General features: G+C 36.9%; 1 protein-coding gene across 2 annotated transcripts; it reads right to left on the bottom strand.

The window, feature by feature from the left end:
• Positions 1-528: 528 nt before the first annotated feature.
• rorb (RAR-related orphan receptor B) lies at positions 529-27,769 on the bottom strand. 2 transcript variants are annotated; one of them, XM_016291652.1, is made up of 10 exons: positions 27,544-27,769; positions 9,393-9,478; positions 8,506-8,647; positions 7,954-8,373; positions 7,714-7,835; positions 5,461-5,593; positions 5,224-5,331; positions 4,517-4,627; positions 4,209-4,321; positions 529-4,088 (listed from the first exon to the last, which is right to left on the bottom strand). In XM_016291652.1, exons 1-10 carry the CDS (start codon positions 27,548-27,550, stop codon positions 3,930-3,932), a joined length of 1,401 nt encoding a protein of 466 aa, XP_016147138.1. In that variant the 5' UTR covers positions 27,551-27,769; the 3' UTR covers positions 529-3,929. The 2 variants fall into 2 exon arrangements, with proteins under 2 accessions (XP_016147138.1, XP_016147136.1); XM_016291650.1 differs by lacking the exon at positions 27,544-27,769 and adding an exon at positions 11,023-11,112.
• Between the last annotated feature and the right edge of the window lie 126 nt (positions 27,770-27,895).

The following is a 27,895-nucleotide window of genomic DNA, read 5'->3' as shown; positions in this document are numbered from 1 at the left end:
AAATATTTAAGAAAGAAAAGGAAAAAACTGAAATGTGTAGTATGCATCAGTAGTGTTCAGTAGAATAGCCGTCTGTGGCCACATGTAGGTATACACTCAGAATCACACACAGACGACATGTTTCCTTCATTTCAAGTGTAGGACTAGTGTATGCCTATAGTTGATATATTCATCCTCGATTAGTGGAAGTATAGGAGACTTGAATCGGCAAATTTGTGACCCTGGACCACAAACCAGTCACAAAATGCACGGGTATATTTGTATGGGTCAAAATGATCGATTTTTCTTTTATGCCAAAAATCATTAGGATATTAAGTAAAGATCATGTTCTATGAAGATATTTAGTACATTTTCTACCGTAAATATATCAAAACCTAATTTTGGTTAGTAATAGGCTATGCATTGCTAAGAACTTCATTTGGTTTTCAAGATTTTCAAATAGTTGTATCTCGGCCAAATCATAACTTGTCCTATCATAACAAACCATACATCAATGGAAAGCTGAGGTATAAATCTCAATAAAAAAAATAAGACCCTTATGGCTGGTTTTGTGGTCCAGGGTCACATTTGTAAGGGTCGAAACATACTCAAAGTACGCATGCGCAGACGCAAGCACTTAATCGACGCACTGCCAACGTGAGCTCTTGCGTTGACATTCAGATGTCTCTGACAGAAACCCAGATGTTATTATTCAGGTTAAGTTGTAATAAACAGACGTTAACTAACGGTTAACTAACTGTCCCACATAACAGAATTTGTCCTCAAAGAAAAATTCCCACCATAACGCCTCGTGCGCAACAAGCTTGCGTCCGCGTTCACGCACTTGCATAAAGTATGTTTTGACCTTCAATGCCTTTGTATTATTTTATTCCTTCACATTAAGAAATACTTTGTGCTTATGTCTGTGTCCGCGAACAGAATGAACAGGGTGTGTTGTGTTCCGTCAACACCAACCCAGAAACATTCAGAATAAAACGAGCCCGAGCCCAACTCCACGCCCTCCCCATTGCCCACCCTTCATCATCAACACATAAAAAACACAAAAGCCCAAAGGTTTCATTATTATGAACCGGCATGCAAGAATAACTGAACAATAGGCTAATAATAATAGAATTATAATAAAATTAAAATAATCTTAGAATGCAAAGATGACTGTAGTAAATGCTTCCAGTTATTGCTACAGTACCTAACAGTGTTCTCATATAGATACAAATTCCTCTCGCCCTCAATTCACAGTCTAATACAAAAAAAAAAGCCTTCATCATAAGTTTAAAATGATTTCTGACTGAATCCATTTTCTGTAATGAGCATAGAAATAGATAGAGAGCAGCTTATTCATGCTCTGTATAAATAGTCTTAACTTACATAAAATCCATTTCATTTCAGGAGATGCTTAATAATTACAATGTTTTAATTTGGAGCACAGGCACCGTTGCTAGTACACTGCTGCACATTGATATTTACAGAGAGAGAGAGAGAGCTGTTTGCTGCAACAAGCGATGCAGTGCAGCGAGGCCTGTTCTGCAGTCGAGCTTGTTTCACCTCTCAACGATGGATATACGCTTTATACACACACACACACACACACACACACCAAAGCCTTGTCTGGGTTGGTTTTGTATGTGAAGAAACCGCTGTGATTGTATTTTATTCCCTAAAAATGTCCATATTTTTTTAAAATTGTACTCTCTTTCTATTGAAAACATTAAAAGAGAAGTCCCTGAGATGGGTGCCAGGAAAAAACTGCACCCAGAAATGATTGTCTTGAACAGGAAACTGACACTGAAGGAATTGGAAAAAATCCCTAAAATTGGGCTGAGAGCGTTTGGTTCAGTAGGAGGACTTGAACAGGTGGCATGATTGCTTCTCAGCAGACTACATTTGTGCATGTATTAAATACCAATACCATCTGTAGTTATTAATCCTTCATTGTTAAGTGCTTTCAAGTGCATTTCAAAATATAAATGCATCAAGACGTACTAAAAATTCACTGATCGGTATAACCGCATGTCAACTCCTAGCTTGAGTGTTTGTGTTCTTTCCTTCATAAGAAACTGACATGGCTTTACATCCTGTGAGTACAGGTCAAGAGAAGAGGGAAAAGCGCTCCCAGTGTCTCCACCTGGTGGTATGAGGTGCTACTTTACAAGATTTACCTTGGACCGAAAGGGTCCAAACCCAAACTGCCCTCGTAGAACTACTAGTCTTCCTACTGTAGCTGCATTTTGTTGTTCTATACTGCAATATGAGTAGTCAAGATGATTGTCATTTCCCAATTGCATTAAGATTTTTACAAACAGTGGACTACAGCAAGTTAAGGATGCTCAGCAATATTGAGTTACAGGAAACTTCTAAGTGGTTGTTTAAGAATGACTGTCTAAGAATGTCGTATTTAAACCTGCTTTGCTAAAATTGTTTCGTAACCAGATAAACTCCAAGACAATCACCTAATCAGAACGATATTCCTTTTTTATTTTGTAAATGTAGCACTTTGTGTTGAAAAAGTTTATAAATAAATAAAATAAATACATAAATAAGAACATAAAAAATAGAAATTTCCGTTTATTCACTAGGAATTTAATTTATATAGGAATTACGATTTGATTGTGATCTTTCAGGATTAGTTCCAAAACATGATTTAAAAAATCCAATGGAATGTCTGAAATATATATTTTTTTAAACAAGTCAATGTTCCAATTGATCGCTTAAATTCCATGACTGTTTTCTTTGAAAAACGTCATTTTTGGTATTGACTGATTTTTATCTTGAATTATGCTTTGCCAGAAACACAGACAACATTAATGAATTGATGTTGAAAATAAGGATGAGTGCTTTACATTTAGCATAAGGTTAAGAATACCACAGACCCAGCCTGACCTAGGCATGTAATGACATAATAGACATTATTGCTAAAGTCAGAGAATAGTCTATGAATGTGGCAGAAAAGAGTTGAGTTTGACTTCTTATCAGTGGCAGTAAATGATCATGTACTAGTGATTTATGTCTTCCCAGACAGACGGCTGCAGCTCAACTACACTAGTGCTATATTAGTTTTGGCAGTGTGGCAGTAAAAACAGAATTTTGAAGCAGTTCTGAGGGCTTTCCATAAAGTCACATTTGACCGGATTGTTTTTCAGCAGTTACAGCAACTGTTATTGCAACTATGACTGACAAGATGGTAATCAGCCATACAATTTTTTTGTAAAATATATATCTCTATACTTTTGTATGGAAAAGTATCCATTATCAATTATTTTTCCACTTCAAAAATCCTTAGTTGTAGGATTAATGTTGTGGTGCCATTTATACATATCTACAGAGCCCAGACAAGGCTTTTAAACGTGGCCAAACTAATTTAGTCCCCCGTTAACCTTATACCAGTTTCAACTTCACATATTCTGTACAGGTAAAACTACAAAACAAATACGAAAAATTACATAGACAAGGTACGGGCCTTTCAGACCACTGTTGTTTTTAAATTATGACTAAAATATTAACAGAACAAGATTTAATACTGGAATACCGCTTTGTACTAGAGAAAGACTACATTATCATTTTGAATGCACTCCCCACCTTCTCATTTCAATATAACAATATTTTGTAAAAAGAAAAGAGAAAAAAAAGAGAGAGAGCGAGAAAAGTCAAACAAACAAATTAACTTACCCAATTTAAAGACGGCTTAAATTGTCCTAAAGTCTGTACATTTCTGGTCAAACGGAAGGCGCCTTTTGCTGCTGGCGCATATATACATTCTTATGACTGTACCGGTGAAATTGAATTGGATTTTTGAAGTGCAGGACATTCCTCGAGTTTTTTTGTTTGTTGTGGCGGCAAAATCTGCGGATGCTTGCGACACAGTGCTCATCCTCTGCAACACCTCCGGTTATTGAATGAACGAGTATGCGAAGTGTGCGTGTGAACGTGTGCGGTCATTTGGGCATGATGCCAGCGGCATCGGGATTGAAAAGCTCCTTATAGAGGGGGGGAAACAGCATGTTAACTGTCTCTGGGTGGAGCTGCTGGAAGGCCTGAAGCTCCTCTGTGTGGAGAGTGCACAGAGCCGACAGCGTGGGGATCCGGCTAATCAGCTGCAGAACGGGGTACAGAGGAATAAGGGTCACATGATAAAACAGCAATCTATTTGAGTTACATCAGTCAGGTGATCAGTCCCTGTTTGAACTGTGTCACGGTCACTTGAGACGTCCTACCTTGGCCAGCACGTCCTCGTCCAGATGGTTCTTTTGCATGATGTGCTGCAGGGCAAAGTAGATTTTCTCTTGTAGCTTCTGCACTTTCCTGGGCTCCATTAACCACGGCCGGTCTAGAAATGCAAGAGAATCATCTTTTAATATCTGCTGGTGTGAAAACACTGCAGGAATGCTGAGAAATCTGTTGTAGGCTATGTAGGACTCAGACTATAGTTTCATTAAATAAACATACTAAATGTTGATTTGGCCACATTAATACTCAATGAACACATCTTTATGTTCTAACTAAGATACTGTTGAGGCCTGACCTGTAGAAATTAGCACTGCAGCAGTAAACAGGGCGATCTCCTCTTCCGTTAACTGCAGTGAACACAGACTCTTGGCAAAGTCAAACACTGCACTGACCAGGTCGTCACAGCCTGCAAGAGGTAAATACAGTATATCAGATTGCATGCTGAAATTATCACTAATAATTTACAATTAATGCAGTTTTATTAAAAGGTTATTTCACCCAAAATATTAAAATTCTGTAATTACTCACCTGCACTACTATGTTCAAGGCCCAGAAAGGTAGTAAGGACATAATTAAAATAGTCCATGTGACACTAGTGCTTAAACCTTAATTTTATGAAGCTACGAAAATACTTTTTGTGTGCAAAGAAAACAAAAATAACTTTATTTAACAATTTCTTCTCTTCCGTGTCAGTCTTCGACATGCGTCCACGAAAGTACCACGACGCATGTGTGATGTCACATAGACTATTTTAACGATGTCCTTACTACCTTTCTGGGCCTTTAACGTGTCAGTTGCGTTGCTGTCTATGCAGGGTCAGGAAGCTCTCGGATTTCATCAAAAATATCTTAATTTGTGTTGAGGCTGAGTAATTAATGACATAATTTAAATTTTTGGGTGAACTAATCCTTTAACATGATGTTCAACTATTTTTATTTCATGTACATTTTGTAAATGATACAGAAAATATAATATAAATGAGACAATAGGAAGTAGTTGTACCTAGAGCTTTAAATATCTGCATGCCTCCATATTTCCCCTCAAACAGAACCGTGTTGTTGAGCGGGTTGAATGCCCGGCACATTCTGACCAGCACTACTTCCAGACAACCTGAGTATGTGAGAAAAGTGTTAAGCAGGCTAATCGTAATCAGTAGCAATATGGTGAGTATATGTACAGTTGGTCATTCTGTTTTATAGTGTGGATCCACAAACGAGTTTGGCAGAGGCTTTTCCTCACCTGATTTGAGTAGTAATATCTGGTCATTCTGGCAAAGCTCCATGAAGCCAGTGATGCGCTTTGCAAACTCTACCACATACTGAATGGCATGAGTTATCTGTAAAGCACACTGCTGCCACAGCACGTCCCGTGTCTGAAACACACACATAAGCCTCATGCATAAGCTTGTCATCTGTGACGTGTTCAGGATAAATTCTTGCATGCTTCTGGGAAACATTTTTTTCTCTGTTAATAATTGCAGTAATTGAGCTTGTTTGGATGCATTGAAAATATTTTAATTATTATCATTATTGTCTAATCACATCCAAAAATATTTAAAGAAATCAGAAATATCACTAGGGATCAAAAGTTTAAAGTCAGGACATATTGCTTTTTAAAGAAGTCTTCTATGCTCACCAAGGCTGCGTTTATTTGATAAAAAAAACACCGTAAAACAGTAATATTGTGAAATATAATTACAATTTAAAACAACATTAACTTTTTTTTTAATATATTTTTTTATTTATTCCTGGAATGGAAAAGCTGAATTTTCAGTAGCCAGTAGATTTTTTAGATTTCAGTAGATTTCTGATCCTTCAGGAATCATTCTAATCATTCTATTATTCTGCTGATTTGGTGCTCATTAAATGTTTTTTTTTTATTATTATCAGTGTATCAATGAAAACTGTGATACATTTTTTCAGGATTCTTTGATGAACAGAATGTTCAAAAGAACATTATTTAAGTTTTTTTTGTCTTTACTAGGACTTTTGATCAATTTAATGCAACTTTGCTGAATAAAAAGTGTTAATATATAAAAAAAAATGGAGTTGAAACAAAACAGTTTCCCTGAATTAATGTAGACCTATCTCTTCTGTAGAGTACACTCTGACTCTTTAATTTACTTTAAAAAAGTAATGATTGAAATTTTCAGTACTCATGAAAAATTGCGACAAAAAAGGCAGAATTTGTAGTTTCCCATTTATGAAACATCCTTTCAGAGCACACAGAATACTGAAAATGTGATATCAGCAAATTGCTTTTGTGAGCTCTGCAATTCTCTCCCTGTATAGCGAATCTTCATAGGCACTATTTCAAAGGGCTTCTCGGTAATTACCCATAATCCATTTGACACAGGCAAATGAAGAGGGCTTGTAGTACGCCTGGCACCCTCCCCTATTGTGCTTTGAGTGTTCGTTAGCTAAATCCGTTAGCTCTCTGGCTTTCTCGTTTTCTCCGTATCAGTGCGAAAGCTGGATAGGATCAGCTCCAGGGGGCTGAGATACTCTAATGAACTCTGATCTCAAGTGTGCAATCTGACTTTTAAGAGGGAACGAAGTACGGAGTTAAAGGATGAGAGAGTCAGCAGCAGGTGTAAAAGCATGTAAATGAATGAACGACTTGGCGTTGTGAGTGAGACTCAGGGACAGAGGAAGTGTTTAAAGTCCCCATGAAATCAAAATTAAAGTTTTTTGGGTGTTAGTATCAATATGTTAGTCTTAAGGTTATCTATAAGGCAGTGTGCTCCAAAACGGTGACAAAATTCGCATTTAGAAGATATAAGCGTTCAAAGCTTGCAGTTCGTCACTTCCGCCAAAACGACTCAACGATTTTTTTGACGTCACATCGTACTTCAGCTTCGCATCAAACTTTCTGTCCAATCAAATGCTCTCTAGAATCCGAAGCGCCCACCCCCTACACTACAAAATAGACACTGAAGCCGCGGCTGAAATCGGTCACTTGTCCACAGAATTAGTATTTTCTGTACAGTGAATGGCACGTAGTGCACTATATAGGGGACAGGGAACGATTCAAACAGTGTAAATATGCTTTCCATTGAGGAAAAAAAGAAGTCTGCTTTCACGCTGTCACGCTAACCACCGCACCACACACACACTCTGCTCCGGTCCAGAGACACGATAGCACGGAGCGGATCACATGCGCGAGTCGGCACAGACCACAAAATGTATCGGAGCTATTTGAATTCTACACAGAATGCTATATTTTATAGCAATATGGATGAGATTGTGGCTGGCATACCCTGTCAAATGCGGCTTTACGGAGCTCAACGGCTCTAGCCCAAGCTGTGATATAAACTAACGCTATTGGCTATTTTAAAAAGGGGCGGGGCTGCTTGATATGTCCCGCCCTGTCTTCCTGTTTCAGTTAAAATTATGTCAACACATAGAGTAACGCTGCGGGTTTCTAAGCATTTCAGGGGACCTTTAAGCATGTAAACTGAGCTCTTTGCTCTTTAAGGGAGTGACCTCGCACCTTGCTTTGGTACATCTTGACCTCTTCATAGGAGTGCGTCTGCCAGGCTAGCTGCTGAAGCTCCTCCGCTGTGTACTGACACGTCTCCAGGTGGGACTTTATGATGTTCTGTGCAATTCGGTCTGGTAAAGAGAAAATCAGAATATACAGTAGGACCACTGTTTCTTGCAACCAAGGTAAATATGTTTGCTAGAAAGCATTTTAAATATACACCCAAGAACCATGAACTTAATTCCGTACCTAATTCCCCCATAGACACTCCAGGTGCTAGTTGGCTGTCTTGATAGGAGCCGTAGGTGAAAAGGTTGGAAACAGGGGTGAGATCGTAAATGGGTTCCTGTTTGATCTGCTTCAATCCAGTCATGTCCAGTCCTGACTGATCCGGGCTGGCCTGCGTGGAATCCATGCCGTAGTAGCCACCGGGAGCGCCGTTCGGCTGACCCTTGGGCATGTCTATGACGTGACCGTTGGCGTACGTCCCCCCAATCTCGTGGTTGAGGGTGCTGAGGCCATTGGTGAGGCTGGAGGAGTAAACACGGGCGAGGGCCTCCGCTTCGCCCGTCTGTTGCTGCCGCTGCTCCTGCAGCCTCTGCTGGTGTTTCTGAACCTCTGCGTACAAAGAGTCCCTCTGCTTCTTGGACATGCGGCCAAACTTAACAGCTGATATGGGGTAGGGTGAAAGAAAATGAATGAGATTAGTGCAGGTTTAAAGAGATCAATAAGATCAATCAAGCTTGTTGACAAGCAGCTGATTAGTTGTTAGTTTGTAAGAAAGAATATGATATCGCTTACCATCCCGGGACATGCCCAGAGCCAGGCACTTTTGGAGCCGACAGTGCTGGCAGCGGTTGCGATTTGTTCGGTCGATCAGGCAGTTGCGCTGACGGGGACAAGAGTAGGACGCATTGTTCTGTTGACTGCGCCTGAAGAAACCCTACAGTGGACACAACAACAGAAAATGTAGATGCGTAACATGCAGAAATATCAGTCACTGGGGTGGCACCATATCAAAAGGTACTAATTTGTACACTTTAGGTACTTATGTATGTACTTTTAAAGTACATACACAAGGTACATATTAGTACCTTATTAAGGTAAAAATTTACCATCTAGGGCTAAATCAGGTACAAAGATGTACCTTCTGGCTTTTGTACCTTAGGGTACTGCCCCAGTAACAGCTTTGTACTTTTTTTTTCTGAGAATGAACCTATTCTGTCTAGAATGAAAACAGTATATAGTCTTTAGTCTTTGGAATACCTTACCTCAATACATTTGTAATAGTTGTAGTGTTTTTTTAAGATTAGCTTATTTTGATTGAAAAGGTTTTGTGTATTATTGTGCATTGTTTTCTTTTCATTTATTATTTATGTATTTTATTATGTGTAATGTGTCCTTGAAGGATTTGAAAAGTGCCCATAAATAAAATGAATTATTATTATTATTATAAATGAAAAAAATAATATTAATATAATCTGTCATTGTTAATCATTCATTCTATGAAATCAGGTCGTAATATAGAACATTTAAACCGCATTGGATAACTTTATCTTGTTTTAAGAATGCTTACATAGCTTAGAAAAGTATTGATTTTTGTTTTTTTTGCTAAAGTCCATGAATGGCTGGAACACCTGTATGATGACTTACAAATGCACCGAATAAACGGCACATCTTTCACTGACCTTACAGCCTTCACATGTGATGACTCCATAGTGGATGCCTGATGACTTGTCTCCACAGATTTTGCATGGTATGACTTCAATTTGGGCTGAAAACAGACAGAAATGAACAAAAATACAATTATGTAACCATATGCCTTTATTTGCCTGATGAAGACTGTGGGATGCACATCAGGGCACCTCTCAGGTGACACAATGGCCACCTTGACTCTATAAGAGTGTTGTTGCTTTTCGAGTAGATGTACCCTTTAAATTTGTGTCAAGACACTTTGACATTTTGTAATGTGTGGTTCTTTCAAGACAGAAAGAGAAACATTAGACCAGCCGAGAGATGTGAGTCAAGGTCCAAACCCCTTGATGCATTTCTCTCAGGTTCACCAAAATGGGTTCTCACCTGTGCTTTTGTCAAAATGTTCTTCTTCCATTATCCATTTGAAGCATAATGCTTGAGAGATTTCCTTGATGAAAATAACCTTGCACATGTACAAGGCAAAGGCAGAAGCAAGCTACACACTGAATTACGTAACCAGAATATGGCAAGTTGTTTAATGAGGAACCAAATACAAATACATGGCCGTGAGGCTCAGCTCCAACCTTCCCTTCTCTTGCTCGTGTCACTAGGAAATGTAAAAGAAAAGATAAAAGGAGACTGAAAACCTTTGAGAGAGAAAGAAAGAGAGTGAGGGAGAGGAAGACAGAGAGAGAAACCCATCTCTCTGCTGAGATGGCATACTCACAATAAAGAGATTAGCCACCCAATCTAATCCTAAATTATTTCTACACATGCTTGTTCCCCTGCTCTCAACTGGCTTATCTGATGCAGCAATTCTCAATTAATCTTTCCTCACTCAAACGCAAACTCACATTTGCCTATAATGACATAAAAATGTGCAAAAAAGAACAAATGCAATATTTCTTATACTGTTATGGGTAATTTTATTCTTGTACATTTGCATGTAGATTTTGTTTTCTTTAGGACCACAGGAACAAGCAATTAGTCCAAGCAGCTCGCTAATGAAACCAATACAAATGCAACAGCAGTCTCAGAAGCAATTCCAATATAGTTTAGAAGCAGAAGAACTGCTAAGTGAGTTCCATGCAAGATCCATCACTCACAGTACAACTTACCAAAACTGACCACAATATTAATAAAGTCATATGTCAATCATGAGTTTCATGATCTAAGATTTAACCGCAATATTAGTTTATACGCATTCATGCTTTACATTAAATCAATTAAACATACAAAATACGCATCTGAGCTATGATTCCAGATTAAAAAACGGTTACATTTTTCATATAAATATATATATACAACAATTTTGCATAATTCTTTACAAAATGTTTCATTTGTGAGTTGAGTTTATTTTCATTTCTGCAGTTTACAGGAAATTGACTTAAAGAATAAGATAATACATAAAAACAAATGAAATCAAGCAATAAATGAATATTTGTAAAAATGACAAAATACATAAAGCACAACTGCTATTTTTACCAGCCAAATTCATTATTAAGAACAGCAGTTCTTCATAAAAGAGCTTAAATGAAATTATATTGTACTTGCTTGAATGCGAAGTGATATTTTAACTGCAAAACAAACTAAGACCCCTTTAAACCAGAAATGTCCTCTTACCTACAACATCTGTCTTCATTTTCAGACAGAAGCACTGTAGACGCAAACACACACCTGACTTGAGACCGAAGTGTGAAGCTCAGAGGTTTGAAAGTGTGAGTGCATCTCTAGTTATGTGTGTGCGTTGCTAATCTGACTGTGAGAATAAAAAACTCAGACAGGCTGACTTGAGTATATATTATACGCTGACCAGTATGCATCTTGTATTATCATACTGTGAATATGCATACACGATTTATGAATATGTGAATATTTGCTTTTGTGAAATTTGTGCAACATTAATTAATATATGAAAAATTTAATGTACACACATAAACACACACTGTGGGCAATATAATGGGATTAACATACACACATATACATTAACTAGTGCTGCTTGGTTAAGCTGTGGCTGGTCTGGGCCGTAGCTCTTCCTGTCTCTGTCTAGCACACTAGACTTAAGCCACAGTGTCTGTGGGTTTGGTGGTTATGGGGGTGGGTGTTTGCCCTCAATGACCCTCAGCTACAGGGACCACAAGCAAGGTCGTTCCCATGACAATGTCACCTTGAATTGACTTGAAATGTGAAGCAGGATTGGCAATAGGGGTTATGCGCAACAGACTTCCATATTCTATTAAATGGGTCTCGTCACTTCCGGTTCAAGATTTTTGCATATGCTTCGTTAAATATGAAGCTGTTTTACTCAAGATGTCTTCAAAGTAGATACAAAAATGATCACAACCAATGTCCATCACATATCAGGATTGATATCTAAAAGTTTTTTTAAATTTTTTTTATTCTTTTCACTAACATTTACATATAAAAATAGAATAAAACATCAACAATAAAAACTAGTTTAACTGATTACCTTAAAAGTCTATAGATATAGCGCCGCTATTTAATATGTCTCTTAATACGTTCTCCGGCAAGCGGAAGCGATTTTTTCCAGGTTTGGTCAGGTGACGTTCTACGCTCGACATTGTAGCTAAAATTTTTACTAGGAGAAAAAAAATCTAGAAAGAACATTTTAGTGTTCTAATGGGATAGGTTAATTGTGCAGCCATAGACCAATGGTGGGAAATTATAAAACAACTACAAAAAATACCTCAGTAAATATATTTTTAATACATTTCAATGCCTTTTTGGCAATTTAAATTTTTTTTATTCTTTTCACTAACATTTACATATAAAAATAGAATAAAACATCAACAATAAAAACTAGTTTAACTGATTACCTTAAAAGTCTATAGATATAGCGCCGCTATTTAATACGTCTCTTAATACGTTCTCCGGCAAGCGGAAGCGATTTTTTCCAGGTTTGGTCAGGTGACGTTCTACGCTCGACATTGTAGCTAAAATTTTTACTAGGAGAAAAAAAAATTTAGTGTTCTAATGGGATAGGTTAATTGTGCAGCCATAGACCAATGGTGGGAAATTATAAAACAACTACAAAAAATACCTCAGTAAATATATTTTTAATACATTGATTTGCTACCTTTTACTTTTTTTTGCGGTAGGCTAACCGAGACTTGTCATAGCACTTGCATATTTTTGCTCTTTTGTTGGTTTTGATTGCTTCTACTGTCCTCATTTGTAAGTCGCTTTGGATAAAAGCGTCTGCTAAATGACTAAATGTACTATTTTTAATGATAGATAGATGGATGGATGTGGTTACAGACAGCATGCCACAAAAATATTCCTATATGGATAACTGTGCCTTTACCTGTTTTGCATCAAAACTGAAACCATTATGCTTAACAGTAACTTATGAATGCTCCTGAGTGTTTTCATTTTACTTCATTAGAATGAGTTATGTACACTTTTAGGGCTCCTCAGAACAATTAATTATTCTGTAATCACTGCATTTCATCTTGAGGCACTAATATTATCATCTGCGGGGACACAGTAAGACATGTGAAAATAGTTATTCAAAAAGAAAAACTAGCACACCCTGTCCTTGCTTTTTAAGGCCAAATAATACAGAATGGTGTTTTCAGCAGTGTAAAATGCTCTGGTACTTAAATCTTCAGGCTATGTGTGTGGTAACAAGGACTGTGAGTTCTTCGCCATTGGCCCCAGACTATGAACACTGGACCGGTTCCTCTCGTGACCCACTTTGACCAGTGCCAGAGCCAAACTGGGTCAAATGAGCATAGAAACCTGAACACATTCATACAAACAAACAAAAACGGTGTTGTAAATAACTCTTTTAACCTTAAACTGCACACAAAAGCTGTGAAGTTATTTATAGCCCTCTAAAAGCAGGGCGTTGGATTGCTAGGCCACAGCAGTATTGACCATCGATAAAATATGCCATGCTGCGTGTGTTTATGTCGTGTTAGAATTAGTTTAGTTACTGTTATCAAGTCAAAATTTGAATCGCCGAATGCATTATAGAAGTTGAGAAATAAATTCAGTTCATGCGTGTTTAATAAATGGTTTGTGGGTTGAGTATGAGTATGTTTGTGTCTGAATGAATATATTGGATGTGTCTGTTTGTGTGAGAATGGCCACAGGGCCTGTGTGCGTAGACCTGTCATATGAAATAAGGAGACGTCCGTGTCTGTGTCACTGTTGCCAGGACGACCACAGCCTCCCTGGGTTTGTGGGTAGGAGGCCTGTATAGTCTGCCTGTCAGAGCAATCATACACACCACCATGACATTCCAACAGGACATGATGTCATCACCATCCCTACCAATACAACAACACTGCCCATTTGTCATTGTGGCACCTATACTGATTTGACTTCCTTAAGGGATTAAAAACCTAAAAGGATGAGATGAAATATGTAAATAGAAAAACCTAGAGGGATGTTAGCGACGGATTTAACTACCTCTTTAGATTTTTAACATCTTAGTGTTGCTAAAACCATTAGAGATTTGCAAATTTGTTTTCTGTTTAACTACACCAAGATATGTGCATTTTGCATCCGTCAAAAAGCATCAGAACCAAGGAATAAGAATTAGCGTACACGTTATACATTCATAAACGACGCACAAAAATGAGCATGTGGTTGTTCTCGCAGGCTCCTTGCCCCGTCCGCTGTTACGCATAAGGGTTAGGCCTATCAGAGAGTTACGCAAGAGAGGGAGTGCAGTGCTGGCGATTCCATGGTTAAGAGGAGCTCAGCCCTGCAGGCTTAGCCGAGGACAGACGGGAGCTGCGGAATACCGCACATGCTAGCCTCACAGTTTAGTTGCACACAAGTTACTGAGTGGAAATTAAACACATAAATATCGCATAAATAATGTTTATACTGCACATATGAGAGAGTGTGTGATTTAAGGAGTAGTTTACCCAAAATAATGAAAGTTCTGCCATTATTAACTCACCCTCATTAACCAAAACGTACCATGTTTTTATATACATATGTGAAATGACATAAAAGCACTGTAAGAGTAGCATAAATGTAGTCCATATGGGATGCAATGAATTAATGATCAATTAATTGCCATTAATCATTTAAACAATAGCGCTATGGCTCATGCGCAAAACACAAGTTTCTAAGCTTTAAATTGACACCTATCTTGTGTTGGTAAAGCAAGAGGTTGTCAAGTAACATGACAGAAACTTAGCAGCGGCCCCATATTGGGTTTAAGAGGTTAAGGTTTACAATTAAATGATTAGTGAAAAATAAATACTAAAATGTATTTGAAATACATTTATTTCATGCCAAGTTTACTACAAATTAGGGCTGCACGATTATGACAAAAATCATAATTGTCGATTATTCCCTTGAAATTGTAATTGCGATTATTGATTACGATTATCACAATTTACATTGAATGATGTTTATACCATTGTTTGATGCAACTGCATATGAAATTTTATTTTATATGAAAATAAACAAGCTGAAAACTCTCTAACTGAAAAACCAAATGTCAAATATACATCGGATTGGTTTCTTCTTTAAATTATAAAAAAAGTAAAAATATGAATGGTATTATAATGTTATACTAAAACTAAAACAATGGAAAAACCCTTAAGATAACATGTAGAAAGAAAAAAACATACTTTAAGCGTGCAGAATAACATAAGTGGACTTTGAACGATTACGTAATTGTGGCATCCATAACTGTAATCGCGATTAGAAATTTGATTAATTGTGCAGCCTTACTACAACTACAATTAAATGTTTATGTGCTTAATAAAAATACTCTGCAATTGTACTGTTGGTATACTAAACTGGTATACTTAACGTTTGCTAAATTGGAACAACAAATTTTTGTACTTAATGCACTTTAATTGTGAGGTAGTGGTCCAACTAAAGATATAGTGAAGTATATTTGATTGTGCTAAAATGGAACTATTGCAAGTATACTTCAGGTACACTTTAAATATCTTGCATTTAAAGACCGATAATATTCAAAATCATACATTAATAGTAACATTAAAACACATTTTAGGCTTAATATTAAGAAATGTACAATGTGCACAAGTAGCGCTCCAAATAAGTTGGTTTATAATTTTTTAAATAATTTTTATATCAGTAAGTCTCAAGTGATATGTAAGTAAATATGTTAATAGATTTGAACTTAGGATGAAATAAATGTATTTTAAATATATAACTTTTTTACTAGGGTATTTTATAATCACTTTCACAGACTTTTTCATTAACTGTTCCCTCCTGGTGGAATGAGCTGCACAAATCAATCCAAGCAGCTGAGTCCTTAACCATCTTCAAGAAACGACTAAAAACACACGTGTTCCACCTTTATTTGACCCTCTAACTCTAACACTTTCTATTCTATTTTAATTCTACTTTATCTATATTTATCTTCTTTTTTTATTCTTTATTTAAAAAAACAACAAAAAACAAACACTAGCTTTCTATTTTTTTCTATTCTATCTACTTGTTTTGTATGGCTTCAATTTCAAATGTAGTGTATGAATCATACAGAGCATTTTTATGATATTTTGGTGCTTTTACGGTGATTGTGGAGCCGGACACTTATTCACTTTCATTATATGAAGAAGATAGTCAGGATGTTATTCAAATATTCAATTTTTACTCTATGTTCAACAAAAGAAAGTAAGTCATATGGGTTTGCAACAACATTAGGGTGAGTAAATAATGACAGAATTTATTCATTTATATTTTATTATTGTTAACTAGTCCTTTAATTTGTGTGAGCGAAAAAAGAGCCACACACACACACATTGATTCCTAATGATATGAAGCTCTTTTCTGTCCCAGGAGTAGTTCCCTCTCTCTCTAAATAGTTCTTTAATTAGCTTCATTAAAGTGGATATGAGCACCCCAGCAACTTAATTTATTAAAACGCATGCACACCCGTACACGCTGGAGAACACCAATAAATATTTGGTGTCGATAGCAGTTGTCTGGGTGACAGATGCGTACCAACATGACCTACAATGCGATAATGTTTTAATTCATAATTTAAATGATAACATCATAAATTGTGTTTACTCCTAAAAATGTGATGGATATATAACTTCAGAGTAACGCACCAACAGCTTCCTTCTGATTTCTACCCGTGTGTGGTACTATTTTATATGTATTAGTTTGATGAGATGATGATGATATTTGGCAGTTGCCTCAATGATACAATGATACAAACATTTTGACAGTTTGCAGCATTCCTTCAGGTGAAATTCTGACAATGTCGCCGTCTTTTAATTTTAGCCTGCAGATGGAAGGCCATTTGAAGTCTTTGTTGTAAATCTTGCCTGTATGCATATGATAAGATGTTGTTTTGTCATCTGGCATCAGGCCCAATGATATTCCAAAGCCTTGTTGGGATATGCTAAACAGTGATACTAATACATCATGTAGGTGGGAGATTATCTTCAGCACTCACACTTGCGAGCATGTTGACAATCCATGTTTCTTTCATACAGACAAACATTAGAAGACGCGAGCGCACTCGAAATGCTTGAGATTGTCCATCACAGACGAATGTGCATGCGTATTTGAATGTCTAGGAGTGAGCTGGGGTGAGAGGGTCGGTGTAATGGCAGCTTGTCAACATTAGGTGGCACATTGTCCAGATTGACAGTGGCCTAAGGGGTAGTGGTTGCAGAGGGGCAGCCTGTGACAGCATGTGGTGTTCATCCATGTTTTACATCATTTCCTTCAGGGAAGGACTCTGAGATGAAGGCCCTGGGCACTTACTAAACAGCTTTCACTGTCAGCAAAATTAGCATTCTGATTCAACATTGATCCCACTGTGTATTGCTATGAAAATAATTAGGACAATTCCACAGGGAAATCCACTTTTATTCCTATTTTTCACCACTCGGTCCTTTAAAATATTTAGATGTAAGTATCTGACCACCTGCATTATCTTTAACTAAAAAGAACTATAAAGTCTTCAAGTGTTCAAGAGACCAGCTTCTCTACGTTCAGCCGAACAGCCGAACTACCCACTCCATCCGTATGAAACTCCTACAGCATAACTAATCTTCCGGATAGTCTCTTGGCTCATTGATATAATCCTTGACATGAAATCCTTAGCATTCGGGTTCTAGTAAGTCATGTAAATGAGCTAATTATTATTAGCATATATTGTTTTGAAACACAGTTTGTAATGATCCATCCAAATGCATTTGCTCTGCATGTCCATAGACTAACATATAGTAATTGGGTTTTGCGGTACATTTCAGGTAATTTTGGTGAAGCCATCTGTGCCACTTTTTTAGTCTGCTCTGTGTAACGCTGTGCTTTCTATGCTCGTATAGGCTAATTTTATCACTGACCTTCAGATGCCTCTTTGACAGCCTCTTTTATGTTATGTCAAACAAAGACGGTTGCAATAATACCTAATAATAATACCTTTACCCCACTCACAGTTATTAGAGTTAACAGAAACTAAACATAAAACCATATTTTTTTTTACTTGAAATAAAATACACATAGAACTAAAATAAAATATATAAGTATTTCTTTTTTTAAAGTTTAACTTCATGTACTACAATAGCTAATTAAACAATTATATAGCAAAAACACAAAACAAAATTAGTAAACCAAAATGAAAGATCAAAATGAAAATGGAAAATATAAAAAATGTATTCAAATTATTTTAAAATATTAAATATTAATAAAAACTATAATAGTATCTCAATTATACAAAAATAATACAAACCCCACTTCATTGGCTGTCTGTGCATCTCTATACGTGTGTGAGAAAGTGTAAGTGCTCCCTACTGTATGTGCCACAGTTTGCTGGGATTTTATCTCTAATGCAGAATATATGTGTGTTGATGAGGCTGGAGGCATTTCCCCATTGGCTTGTCATCAGCTGTGCCAGACTCGGGCATCTTTGATCTGAGATGTGATTGGCCGCCTCAATGAGGCTACAGAAGGGGACACGCTGGCACAAATCCAACATCGGAATAATATAAAACAACATATATCGGAAATTACAGAATACATGTGCTGTGTGTTCAACCAGTCAAATCATTGCAAATCATTATTGTTTCAGAGTAATTATTAGGGAAATATACAAGTAAACCATTTACCCTATCATTCAAAAGTTTTTTAATGTTTTTGAAAGTCTCTTGTCCTCAATAAGGCTGCATTTATAAGATACAATAAAAACAGTGATATTGTAGAACATTATTACAATATAAAGTAATTACTCCATTACTCCAGTCTTCAGCATCACATGATCCTTCAGAAATCATTCTCATATGCTGAATGGTAAAAATATTATATTTCTGTGTATAGCCTTGGTAGACATCACGAAATATGAGGCTTTTTTTCATTCACATATCAAATTTTTAACTTTCCTTAACAAATTACACTTTGTAGCAACGCTGAAATAAACACAATATTGAATTAGCAGTGCTTGTACTGTACTTAAAAGACATTTAATCAAAATGTAATCATTTTGTCATCTCCGCTTCCACTAAACATTCACAAACCAAGAAACCAACTTTCCACAGGTTCTCAAACATCATGACAAAAAAATAAAGATTAATTTACATATTTAATTTTTGATTCTTTCTTACACATTGTGTGTAAACATGAGAAAAATAAACAAAAAGCACTCTGTTCCCAGTATTTCATATACTAATATTTCATGTTTTGGGAACAATTTGTAATACAAAAAAAGGGTAATGGTGCAATAACTTGGCAGAGTTTCATAGCTATATCTCATATTTTATTGGAATATTATTTAGTTTTTAGCCTATTCACCTGTTGTGTCTCCCTAAGAGGTGAAAAACACATGCACTAATATAGTGAGATAAAGCAAAGAACCCCTACTAGCAAACAACACAGAGACTCATGACCATCCATGATTTTATCGCTGTCAGTGTGAACAGTTGCATCTTTTACCTCAAAGACAAAACTGAATTACTTGAACCCAGAAAAAAAGAAAAAGGATTAAGAAACTGTGTGGAAGTCAATGGACTCGTGCTCCATCAGTCTGACCTTCATGACCTGCCCGCCCTCCACCAACACAGCCTCATTGACCTCATCAACCTTTGAACTGTCTTTAATTCACTGACTGTGTGCATGTCTGTGTGTGCAAAGCTGGAATGAACGAGTGTTTTCACTCTAATAAGCCATCAGCAAGACATGACACAAAATACTTTAGTAGTCTCAGTCTATATATATATATATATATATATATATATATATATATAGTCATATGTACGCCTAGTGAGCTACAGTATACTGTAGTACACAGAGGCTTCGTAAAGCAAGGTTTGTCACTGTGACCCAATGGGTTGTGTGTATGTGTATTTGTGTGTGTAAACTGTTAAAGTGGGTTAGTAAGTCACTCAGCCTAAGGGTAGCATAGCCGTGACATATCTGGGTGTTTGGACAGTGTCCTCTCTCACTCTTCCCTCTTCAGAATTACATAATCCTACATGATTGGTCAAAAGAAGTAAATATGGATACACTATAATGCTGAAGAAACAAATTTAGACAAGGAGGTTATCAAATTGAATGCATTAGAAAGCATATACTGTGAAAAATATTTTGTTGGGTAACTTCATGCTTCTTGTGGTATTTTTTTAAATGAACAAGTGTTATTCAGAAATAGCACAAGTAATATTCTCTTTTGAATTAGAATATATATATATATTTTTTTATAAAAACCCATGGTAATTATTTGAACGCCTCCCACATCTAACATGCATCTGTACTTATATATTTATTGGTTTGGGACATCAAAAAATTTTTGTAACACATTACATGTGTATGGAAACGTCTGGTGCTTTCAACAGCTAAATATAGATTTATATTTATAGTTATAAATTGGCCTGATATTAATCAAAATGCCTGTTCTATCGTAGTGTGTGTGTGTGTGTTCTGCATGCCTCTTTACAGCTTTCCTCTCAGGACGGGATGGTAATAGCTCGCCTTAGGCCACAATTTAATTCCATGTAACGAGGTCCTTCCCCAAAGTGGCCCCAGGAGCCCCTCTCTGAAAGAAGCAAATTGATCACAATCTAAAGGCCTCTCTTCACCTGAGAGTACAGTGTCTCTCTCTCTCTCTCTGTCTCGCTCATCTCCTTTGATCACTCCATCTCAGTATCCTTATCTGTCTTAAGCTTTCTCTAAGATCATTCTTGCTCTTCATCTAAATCTCTTTTAAGGGCCTCTGTTTCAAAAGCTTGCACAAATAGTACTTCTGTTACGCACCTTTTTGTTCGACATTTCCTCTCAATGCTGTTCCTAAAGTAATTTTCCTAGAGGATTCCTAAAACAGATATAATCACGATAGCATGCTTTAAAAATCTGGTTCAAAGAGTTCGCTGTGTGTACGAGTGTGTATGCAGTCAAGACCCTTTAAACACAGAGGAGGACTGTGAAGGTGCAATGGATCTGAGCTAATGAGATTTCTGTGTATATAAACTGAAGTTTAAAAGTCTCTGAAAATACTAGATTTAAAAAAAATGGAAATGAATAAGAAATATTTAAGACTTTGTACAAACAGGTTGTTAATTAAATTAGTAAATTTGATTGGCATTGATCAAGAGACTTTTTGTGCAGATGGTCAAATGTTCTTGCTTCCACTGAAGCACAAGATGCTCTTCAGATAATTTCAGAAATCATGTCGGAGAACATGATCTTCAGGTTTTACACAAACTTGTGAGAAAATCAGAGGAAAAAAATGTAGAAGTACTTTTTTTAATTGAATTTATCACAAATTATGCCGATAACAATAAGTAATTAAATATTTTGAGTTAAATAAGGGGGATAAGGCATTTGCACTAGTAGTCTCTGACTTTTGGACCCCACTATAAGTGTGTTTTCTATGGACCCTGTTGTGGACATGTCAGTATTGACATGTATGACAAAACAAGTCTGTGCAAACAGATCTTCTGATGCAACTGAAACTGAAAGAAGTGGAAACTAACTGTGAGCAGTGGGCACACGACCCATACACCACACAGGAGAAAGAGAGAGAGAGAGCTATACTCTAGATCCGATTTCAGTGTTACATAACTATGTGTTTTAATTCTTTCTAAAGCATGAGACAAAGTTTCTCTTTCCTCCGTGCCTGAGGTGGAACAGTAAGCCTATTAAGCTTCGTAAGTTCTTTTCTGGACATTATATATCACACCGAATCTGACTTTTGGACAAAACCAGCATGATTTAAAAAAACGTACAGACAAAAAAGACAATGAAATTCATACCGTAAGTTTAGCATCCAATATCATTGTCATGTTGGAGAATGGTCTCCAGTGATGTCAGCTCCCCTCCTGCATCATATCAAAAGCCCCAGGTGCCACTTTCCAAAGCGCACATTACTGAATGAATGAACACCTAGCGAAGGGTGAGACCAGTCGAAGAGAACTAATAAATCTGATGCGCAATGCCACTGCTGCAATACCGCAGGGAGGGCAAAATGCAAACATTAAAACGGACATGTTTAGCCTTACAGTTCAGCCTCTCTCGTGCACACTCAACCATCTCAAACAAGGGCTCAGCAAACAGATGACACACTCTAGTCCACACATTCTCAGTCGATACTCAAGAAAGGTGCGTTCACAAAAACACCACAGGGGACAAAAGCCGACACGCTCACTCAGAAATAGATGTCAAGACATCTGGTTGACGTTATGTAGTTAGCTAGAAGGAAAACTCAGATCTACAATTACGCTGCATCCAGAATTCATTATTTAATGTGTAAAGGCCCATAAAACTGAGTGGAGAATAATGAACGCAACATACTAAATGGATTAGGTTTGTGCTGGCTGTGTAACTCCGTTTCTGCCTCACTTTAGGGGATTACATCTCTCGGTTTTCTTTGCGTAATCTTTCACAGGTTACATAAGTACAAGCCATTAGTCAGCAAAGCAAAAAGAAAAAAAAACTAGCAGCTACAACAGACAACTGACCAGATGATATTAGTACCGATACAAACCTAGGCTTCAAAAGTGAAAGATCGGATAGACTCTGCCGTGCAGTTTCACGGTTATATGTATATCAAGACTTTATTGTCTTTTTAATTCATTGAAAAAACCGGATGTAGCAGCAGCGGCTGGTTATTGCTAGTTTTACCTAGTTATTGTTGGCCTACTGCCTGGTTAAGAGATTTACAATGCATAATCCATGTCTGCGATGTGGTCATGTGTATGGTGTCAGTCAAACAAACAATGATGTGTTTATTGATCCGCCCCCAAACTGTAATATAAAAAAACTAGGGATGCACCGATATGAAAATTTTGGCCGATACCGATAACCGATTATTCTTTATTTTTGAAAGCCGATGACCGATATGTTGGCCGATAAATCTATATCCAAATTGTTATATACTTTTTGAGAGCCTGATTACAAAAAAGGTCTCATCATTAAAAGCCACATCCCAAACACTTCAACATAAGCAGCCTAGTTTGAACGGTGTACGTTTTAAAAATATTTTTACTCTCCCATTACCAAATTTAGTCATAAAAAAGTCTTACAAATAAATAAAATAATGCATAAATAATGCAAACAAGTCACTGGACATCATTACACGTGTAAAGAATCAAAATGAATGCGCCATAGATCAATAAAACGGAATAGCCTCTGCACGGACAATAATTAAATGATTTTAATTACTAAACCATACTGTTGATGAAAACAATAAGAGAACAATACAAGTGGTTGTTGTTATTAATAATGTATCAATGATTTTGAAAAAGTAACAAATTAATACCACTGTTTTAAATAGCAGCCGTTGAGCTGCGCGTGCTGAAGCTGAAGAGCTGAATGAACATGGTAAACTGAAGCGTTTTGCTGGCAGCTTATTTAACTCAAGGAAATGCATCCTGAGATTAATATTAATACAACATAAACATAATATTACAACTTATATATGTACAAAATGACGCAGTTATTGCATGCTATAGTCAGAATGTGTGATCCTGTTGTGGATGCGCTCTTCCCATAACAACGCGCTGAAACACGGCAACTAAACCCAAAGAATTCCCAACGTTTTATTATAATAATGTTCTCATTAGAATGTTATATACATGACATTCCCAATCATAGTTATTAATGTTGTGCACTGCTGTTTGGGCTGCGTGTGCTGAGCTAAAGATGATCACTGGTAAACTGAAGCGCTCTTTTAACTTAACCAAACGCATTCTATATGAGATAAATCAGATATACATCAAATAAACACAATATTACAATGTACAATTGCACAAAAGGCTGCAAACGAACAGCGCGCATCTGAAGTGTCTCTGAAGGAAATAATGCATTATTTATCGGCTTTAAGATATCGGCCAAATTTTCTTATCTGGCCGATACCGATAACAGAAAAAATGAGCCGATATGGGCCGATACCGATATGGTGGCCGATATATCGTGCATCCCTAAAAAAAACACACTTAAATGAAAATAAAAAACACTTTGGTAAGCAATATATTTGCACACATACACTGATGGGATTTATCAAATGGATCCTCTGCTTTACACAACTATAATATCTATATACACGGTTTATGTTAGTTTACAGTCGGAATAAAAGTCTCATGGTTGAGCAGGTCATGCATATTGATCCTGCTCTTCTGCGAGCTGAGCCACGCAACGTCAAGCAGGTCGATGGAGAGATGGCCTCTCACTCTGGAAGCCAATGTGATGCTAAAAGCTATTGGCATTGGGCATTGCGTAACTGTCTATCATTGTGTCTGTGGCTCAGAGTTTCAGGGGTGCAGCAAGGACTGAAATGAGCACGGACAAAGCAATGCAGCTCAGAGACATTTGTGGAAATTATGGCCAGATATGAAGTAAACACAGGCCAGATATGTTTCTTTGCTGTTCTTTAAAGACAAACAACCAAAATGGGGGTCACGCAATCAAGAAGTGTTGTGTATGTGTGCGCGCGTACAAATGCAGTTTGAACGTGATCTGCGTGTGACAGAGTTGTGGGAAAACTAACACCAGCCCTGAAGCAGCACTGTGCACTGTAATGGAGAAGACAAGGTTTGGAGCGGATGCAGAGCTAGGGTTACTAGATTGGGTACCACAGTCCATCAGATATATGCATTGGAAGACACTGCAAGTCCATCTCTGATCAATGAAGCAACCTGATAAATGTTTTGACCAATAGGGCACATCTATGTGTACACAAATGACACCCTGTAACACACAAACAACAACCTAACTAGTGAAGCCAGTCAGCAAAAACACTTTTAGTATCATTTTCTACCTCTTATAAATATGTATTTTGTACAATTAATATTTCATATTCACAAACCCAGCAATAAGTAAATATGAAACAAAATAGATTCATTTAATATTTTTAAAACTCATAGCTGTTCCCAATACTTAAAAGGGTAGGTCCTCTAAAATCATATTTTTATCATAGCATATACCATATGACTTTATTAATTCCATAAAAGATAATAACAGCCTCGGTCACCATACTTTGTCTTGATTGAAAAGATTCAATGAAACTGAATGGTGACTAAGACTGTCATAACATCTCTTTTAGTGAACCACCAAAGAAAATAAAAGTAATTTAGATTTTATATACTATATTTAAACGTGAGTAAATGATGACAATTTCTATTTGGTTTGGTGAACTGGCCCTTTAAGAAAAACTTTCTGTTGTGCATGTCCATTATCAGCTTAAAAGTGGAATCAACAAACACATACATTAATTATAAACATGAATGTGTTGTATTTAACACCCACCTTTAACTAGAAATTATTAATAACTATATTTCATTTTTACTAGCCCATCTAAATCAACAATTGGTGAAAGATTTAGGCTATTTTATTTTTCTCATTACATCGAGTAAAATGTTTCTCTGCCGGCGAACCACACAAAATATAGAGTAAATATAAAAAGCTAAATTTATAATGATTAAAAAACCTTTAAACGGATTAATTCCGTAACTAATTAAAACAAATAATAGCAATTGCTTCCGCCCTGTCGATGACATTAAAAAGACAAGAAGGCTGTAATCTAGTCTAAAAATTCTATATCTGGTTCGTGTTCCTAAAAAGATGTCCATGCAAACTTCAAAAGTAATTGGACATTTTACAAGACTGTAAGTAGATTGCATTTCTATATCTGATTAGCTCACAAAGTTTGATTGTTCTTTGAAAAGGCCCGCGCTATACACTCTTAAAAATAAAGGTGCTTCAAAAGGTTCTTCAAGCGATGCCATAGAAGAACCATTTTTGGTTCCACAAAGAACCATTCAGTCAAAGGTTCTTTAAAGAACCATCTCTTTTTTACCTTTTTGTAATCTGAAGAACACAAAGAAGCTTTTGTGAAACAGAAAGGTTCTTCAGATGTTAAAGGTTCTTTATGGAACCATTTAGACAAAAAAGTTCTTCTATGGCATCGTGAAGCACCTTTATTTTTAAGAGTGTAGGCTGATGTCAGTGTTGGAGAGTCGGGCTCGGTGAGAGGTGATGTGATTCTTTCTGACACGGTCCACTGGGGCACAGAAAGAGAAGCAGAGAGGTGCTCTGGGGGCGTGACACAGAGATGGAGAACTGAGTTTTTGTGTTTCCCATGCAGGCACGCGCACTAAACTTATTTCTTTCCAACGAAAAGGCGAAAAAGACAGCTGCCTAGACCCTTACAGATGAGACAGCCTACTTAAAAGTCGGCATATAAAAAAATCAGAATGTGTTTTTTTTTTCTTCGTGTAATGTGCTGTATTTGTTGAGATATTTTACTATGAAACGAAAATTACTTAAAAAACGAAAACAGCAGAAGATTGCTTACAATATAAATACATATATTTGAAACAATCAGTTGTCTATCAAAAAATGACTTTAATCCACATTTTAATTAACAGTTCAACATCTTTATTTATTTATTTTTAGTCTAATAATCTAATTTCAATGCCATGATAAAGACCTGGCCGTGAACTGTATATTTTAATATAGATTTTTAGGTAACACTTTACAATAAGGTTCATTAGTTAAACATTAGTTAATATATTAACTAACATGAACTAACCATGAGCAATACATTTGTTACTGTATTTACTAATCTACGCTAATGTTAGTTAATAAAAATACAGATGTTCATGTTAGGTCACAGTGCATTAACTAATGTTAACAAGATTTTAATAATGTATTAGTAAATGTTGAAATTAACATTAACAAAGATTAATAAACGCTGTATAAGTGCAGTTCATTATTAGTTAACTAATGAACCTTATTGTAAAGTGTTACCGATTTTTAAATGTAACTTAGTACACTAAGTACCTAACTTAGGTAGGCTTATCATTAAAAATATTTCATATTATCATCCACACTCTAAAAGAGGAATTAAAACATCTTTATAGCATAATTCTAAAGCAAATATAACAGAGCATTAGTATGTTACACTTTAAAACTGAAGCGTTCTGACTGATAAGCCACGCTCTTTTTTACACTTTTATTATTGAAACATGTTTGCATTTTTAAACAAAAAGCCTACAAACACTTCTGCTTTTGTTAATTCCATATTATCACAGGTGTAACTGCAAAGAGTCGGAGAAGAGCGCGTGGGATGGGCAAAGCTCGCGCTGCTCCACGCGTGTGTTCCTGGGCTCGCGCGGACATTGCTGCTGCACTTCGACACTTTCAGCGCGCAGCGGCGCCTGACTGACGGAAATGGGTCAGTAGAACGCACACTAACTCCACTCTACCCACAACCGTGGTGGTCTGCTTTAAAACACGTTACTTAAAAAAAAAATAACACTGGTAAGTTTTGGTTCAACTGTTTCCTCTGCTAATCTTCTAATCTGTAACAAAAGCCCAAGACTCAAAGTAAGACACTCAGTGTTAAGTCTTCATAGGCACATAAATAAAATCCACTCTTTAGGAAAGTCGGAGTAAAGTTGTCTCTGTCTCCATAAACACGAGTGCGGTTTATTTCTCTTCTAGGGTCTTCTGCTCCCATGAATATGAAACACAGCTGACCAAAAACAGAGTTTGTTTTACACATTTCTGTATCATAGACCGCGTATGAACCACTTGACTTCGGTATGACTTTACGAAACAGACAGTACCAGGGATGATGGACAAAGTGTGGGGACAGGACTGTGGGACGAGAATGAAAAAAAAAACACCCTATACTTGATTATTCAAATGAGCTGTCACAAACAGTTGTATTCCTACCTCGCATAGTGGTGGCGACTCGCTCCCGAACGCTTCAGTCATGAAGTAACAAACACAAACCAGAGTAAAAAAAACAAAATCCTCGGTGTTGAAGTTTGGTCTCGTCAAAGCGGGAGACTACTGTGCAAAACCATTCCAGAGGTGCGTGAAGCGGTGCTCGGACTCTTCAGTTGTGCGGTAAGGCCAGCACGCGGGGTTTCACATGACATCTGCGAGCGCATATACCCACCGGAGGTTTTCACTGCCTCCGCGAGCGCACGGGAGAGCGCGCAGCAGGCTACGCAAGCCCGGATTGGACCGACACTTTCCGCTCCGCCCACTTTCTAGCGTCTTCAACGGGATTAAGCAGAGA

This window comes from Sinocyclocheilus grahami, unplaced genomic scaffold (genome assembly GCF_001515645.1).
Source record: "Sinocyclocheilus grahami isolate Dianchi unplaced genomic scaffold, SAMN03320097.WGS_v1.1 scaffold275.1, whole genome shotgun sequence".
In the NCBI taxonomy this organism is placed as follows: Eukaryota; Metazoa; Chordata; class Actinopteri; order Cypriniformes; family Cyprinidae; genus Sinocyclocheilus; species Sinocyclocheilus grahami.
This window is presented reverse-complemented; position numbering and strand designations above follow the sequence as displayed.

Coding starts and splice junctions, on each gene's coding strand:
- rorb (XM_016291650.1), bottom strand. Junction 5,332..5,460: donor GATATTACTACTCAAATCAG/GTGAGGAAAAGC, acceptor TCACATACTCAG/GTTGTCTGGAAGTAGTGCTG. Junction 4,322..4,516: donor TGCAGTGCTAATTTCTACAG/GTCAGGCCTCAA, acceptor TTGCATTTCTAG/ACCGGCCGTGGTTAATGGAG.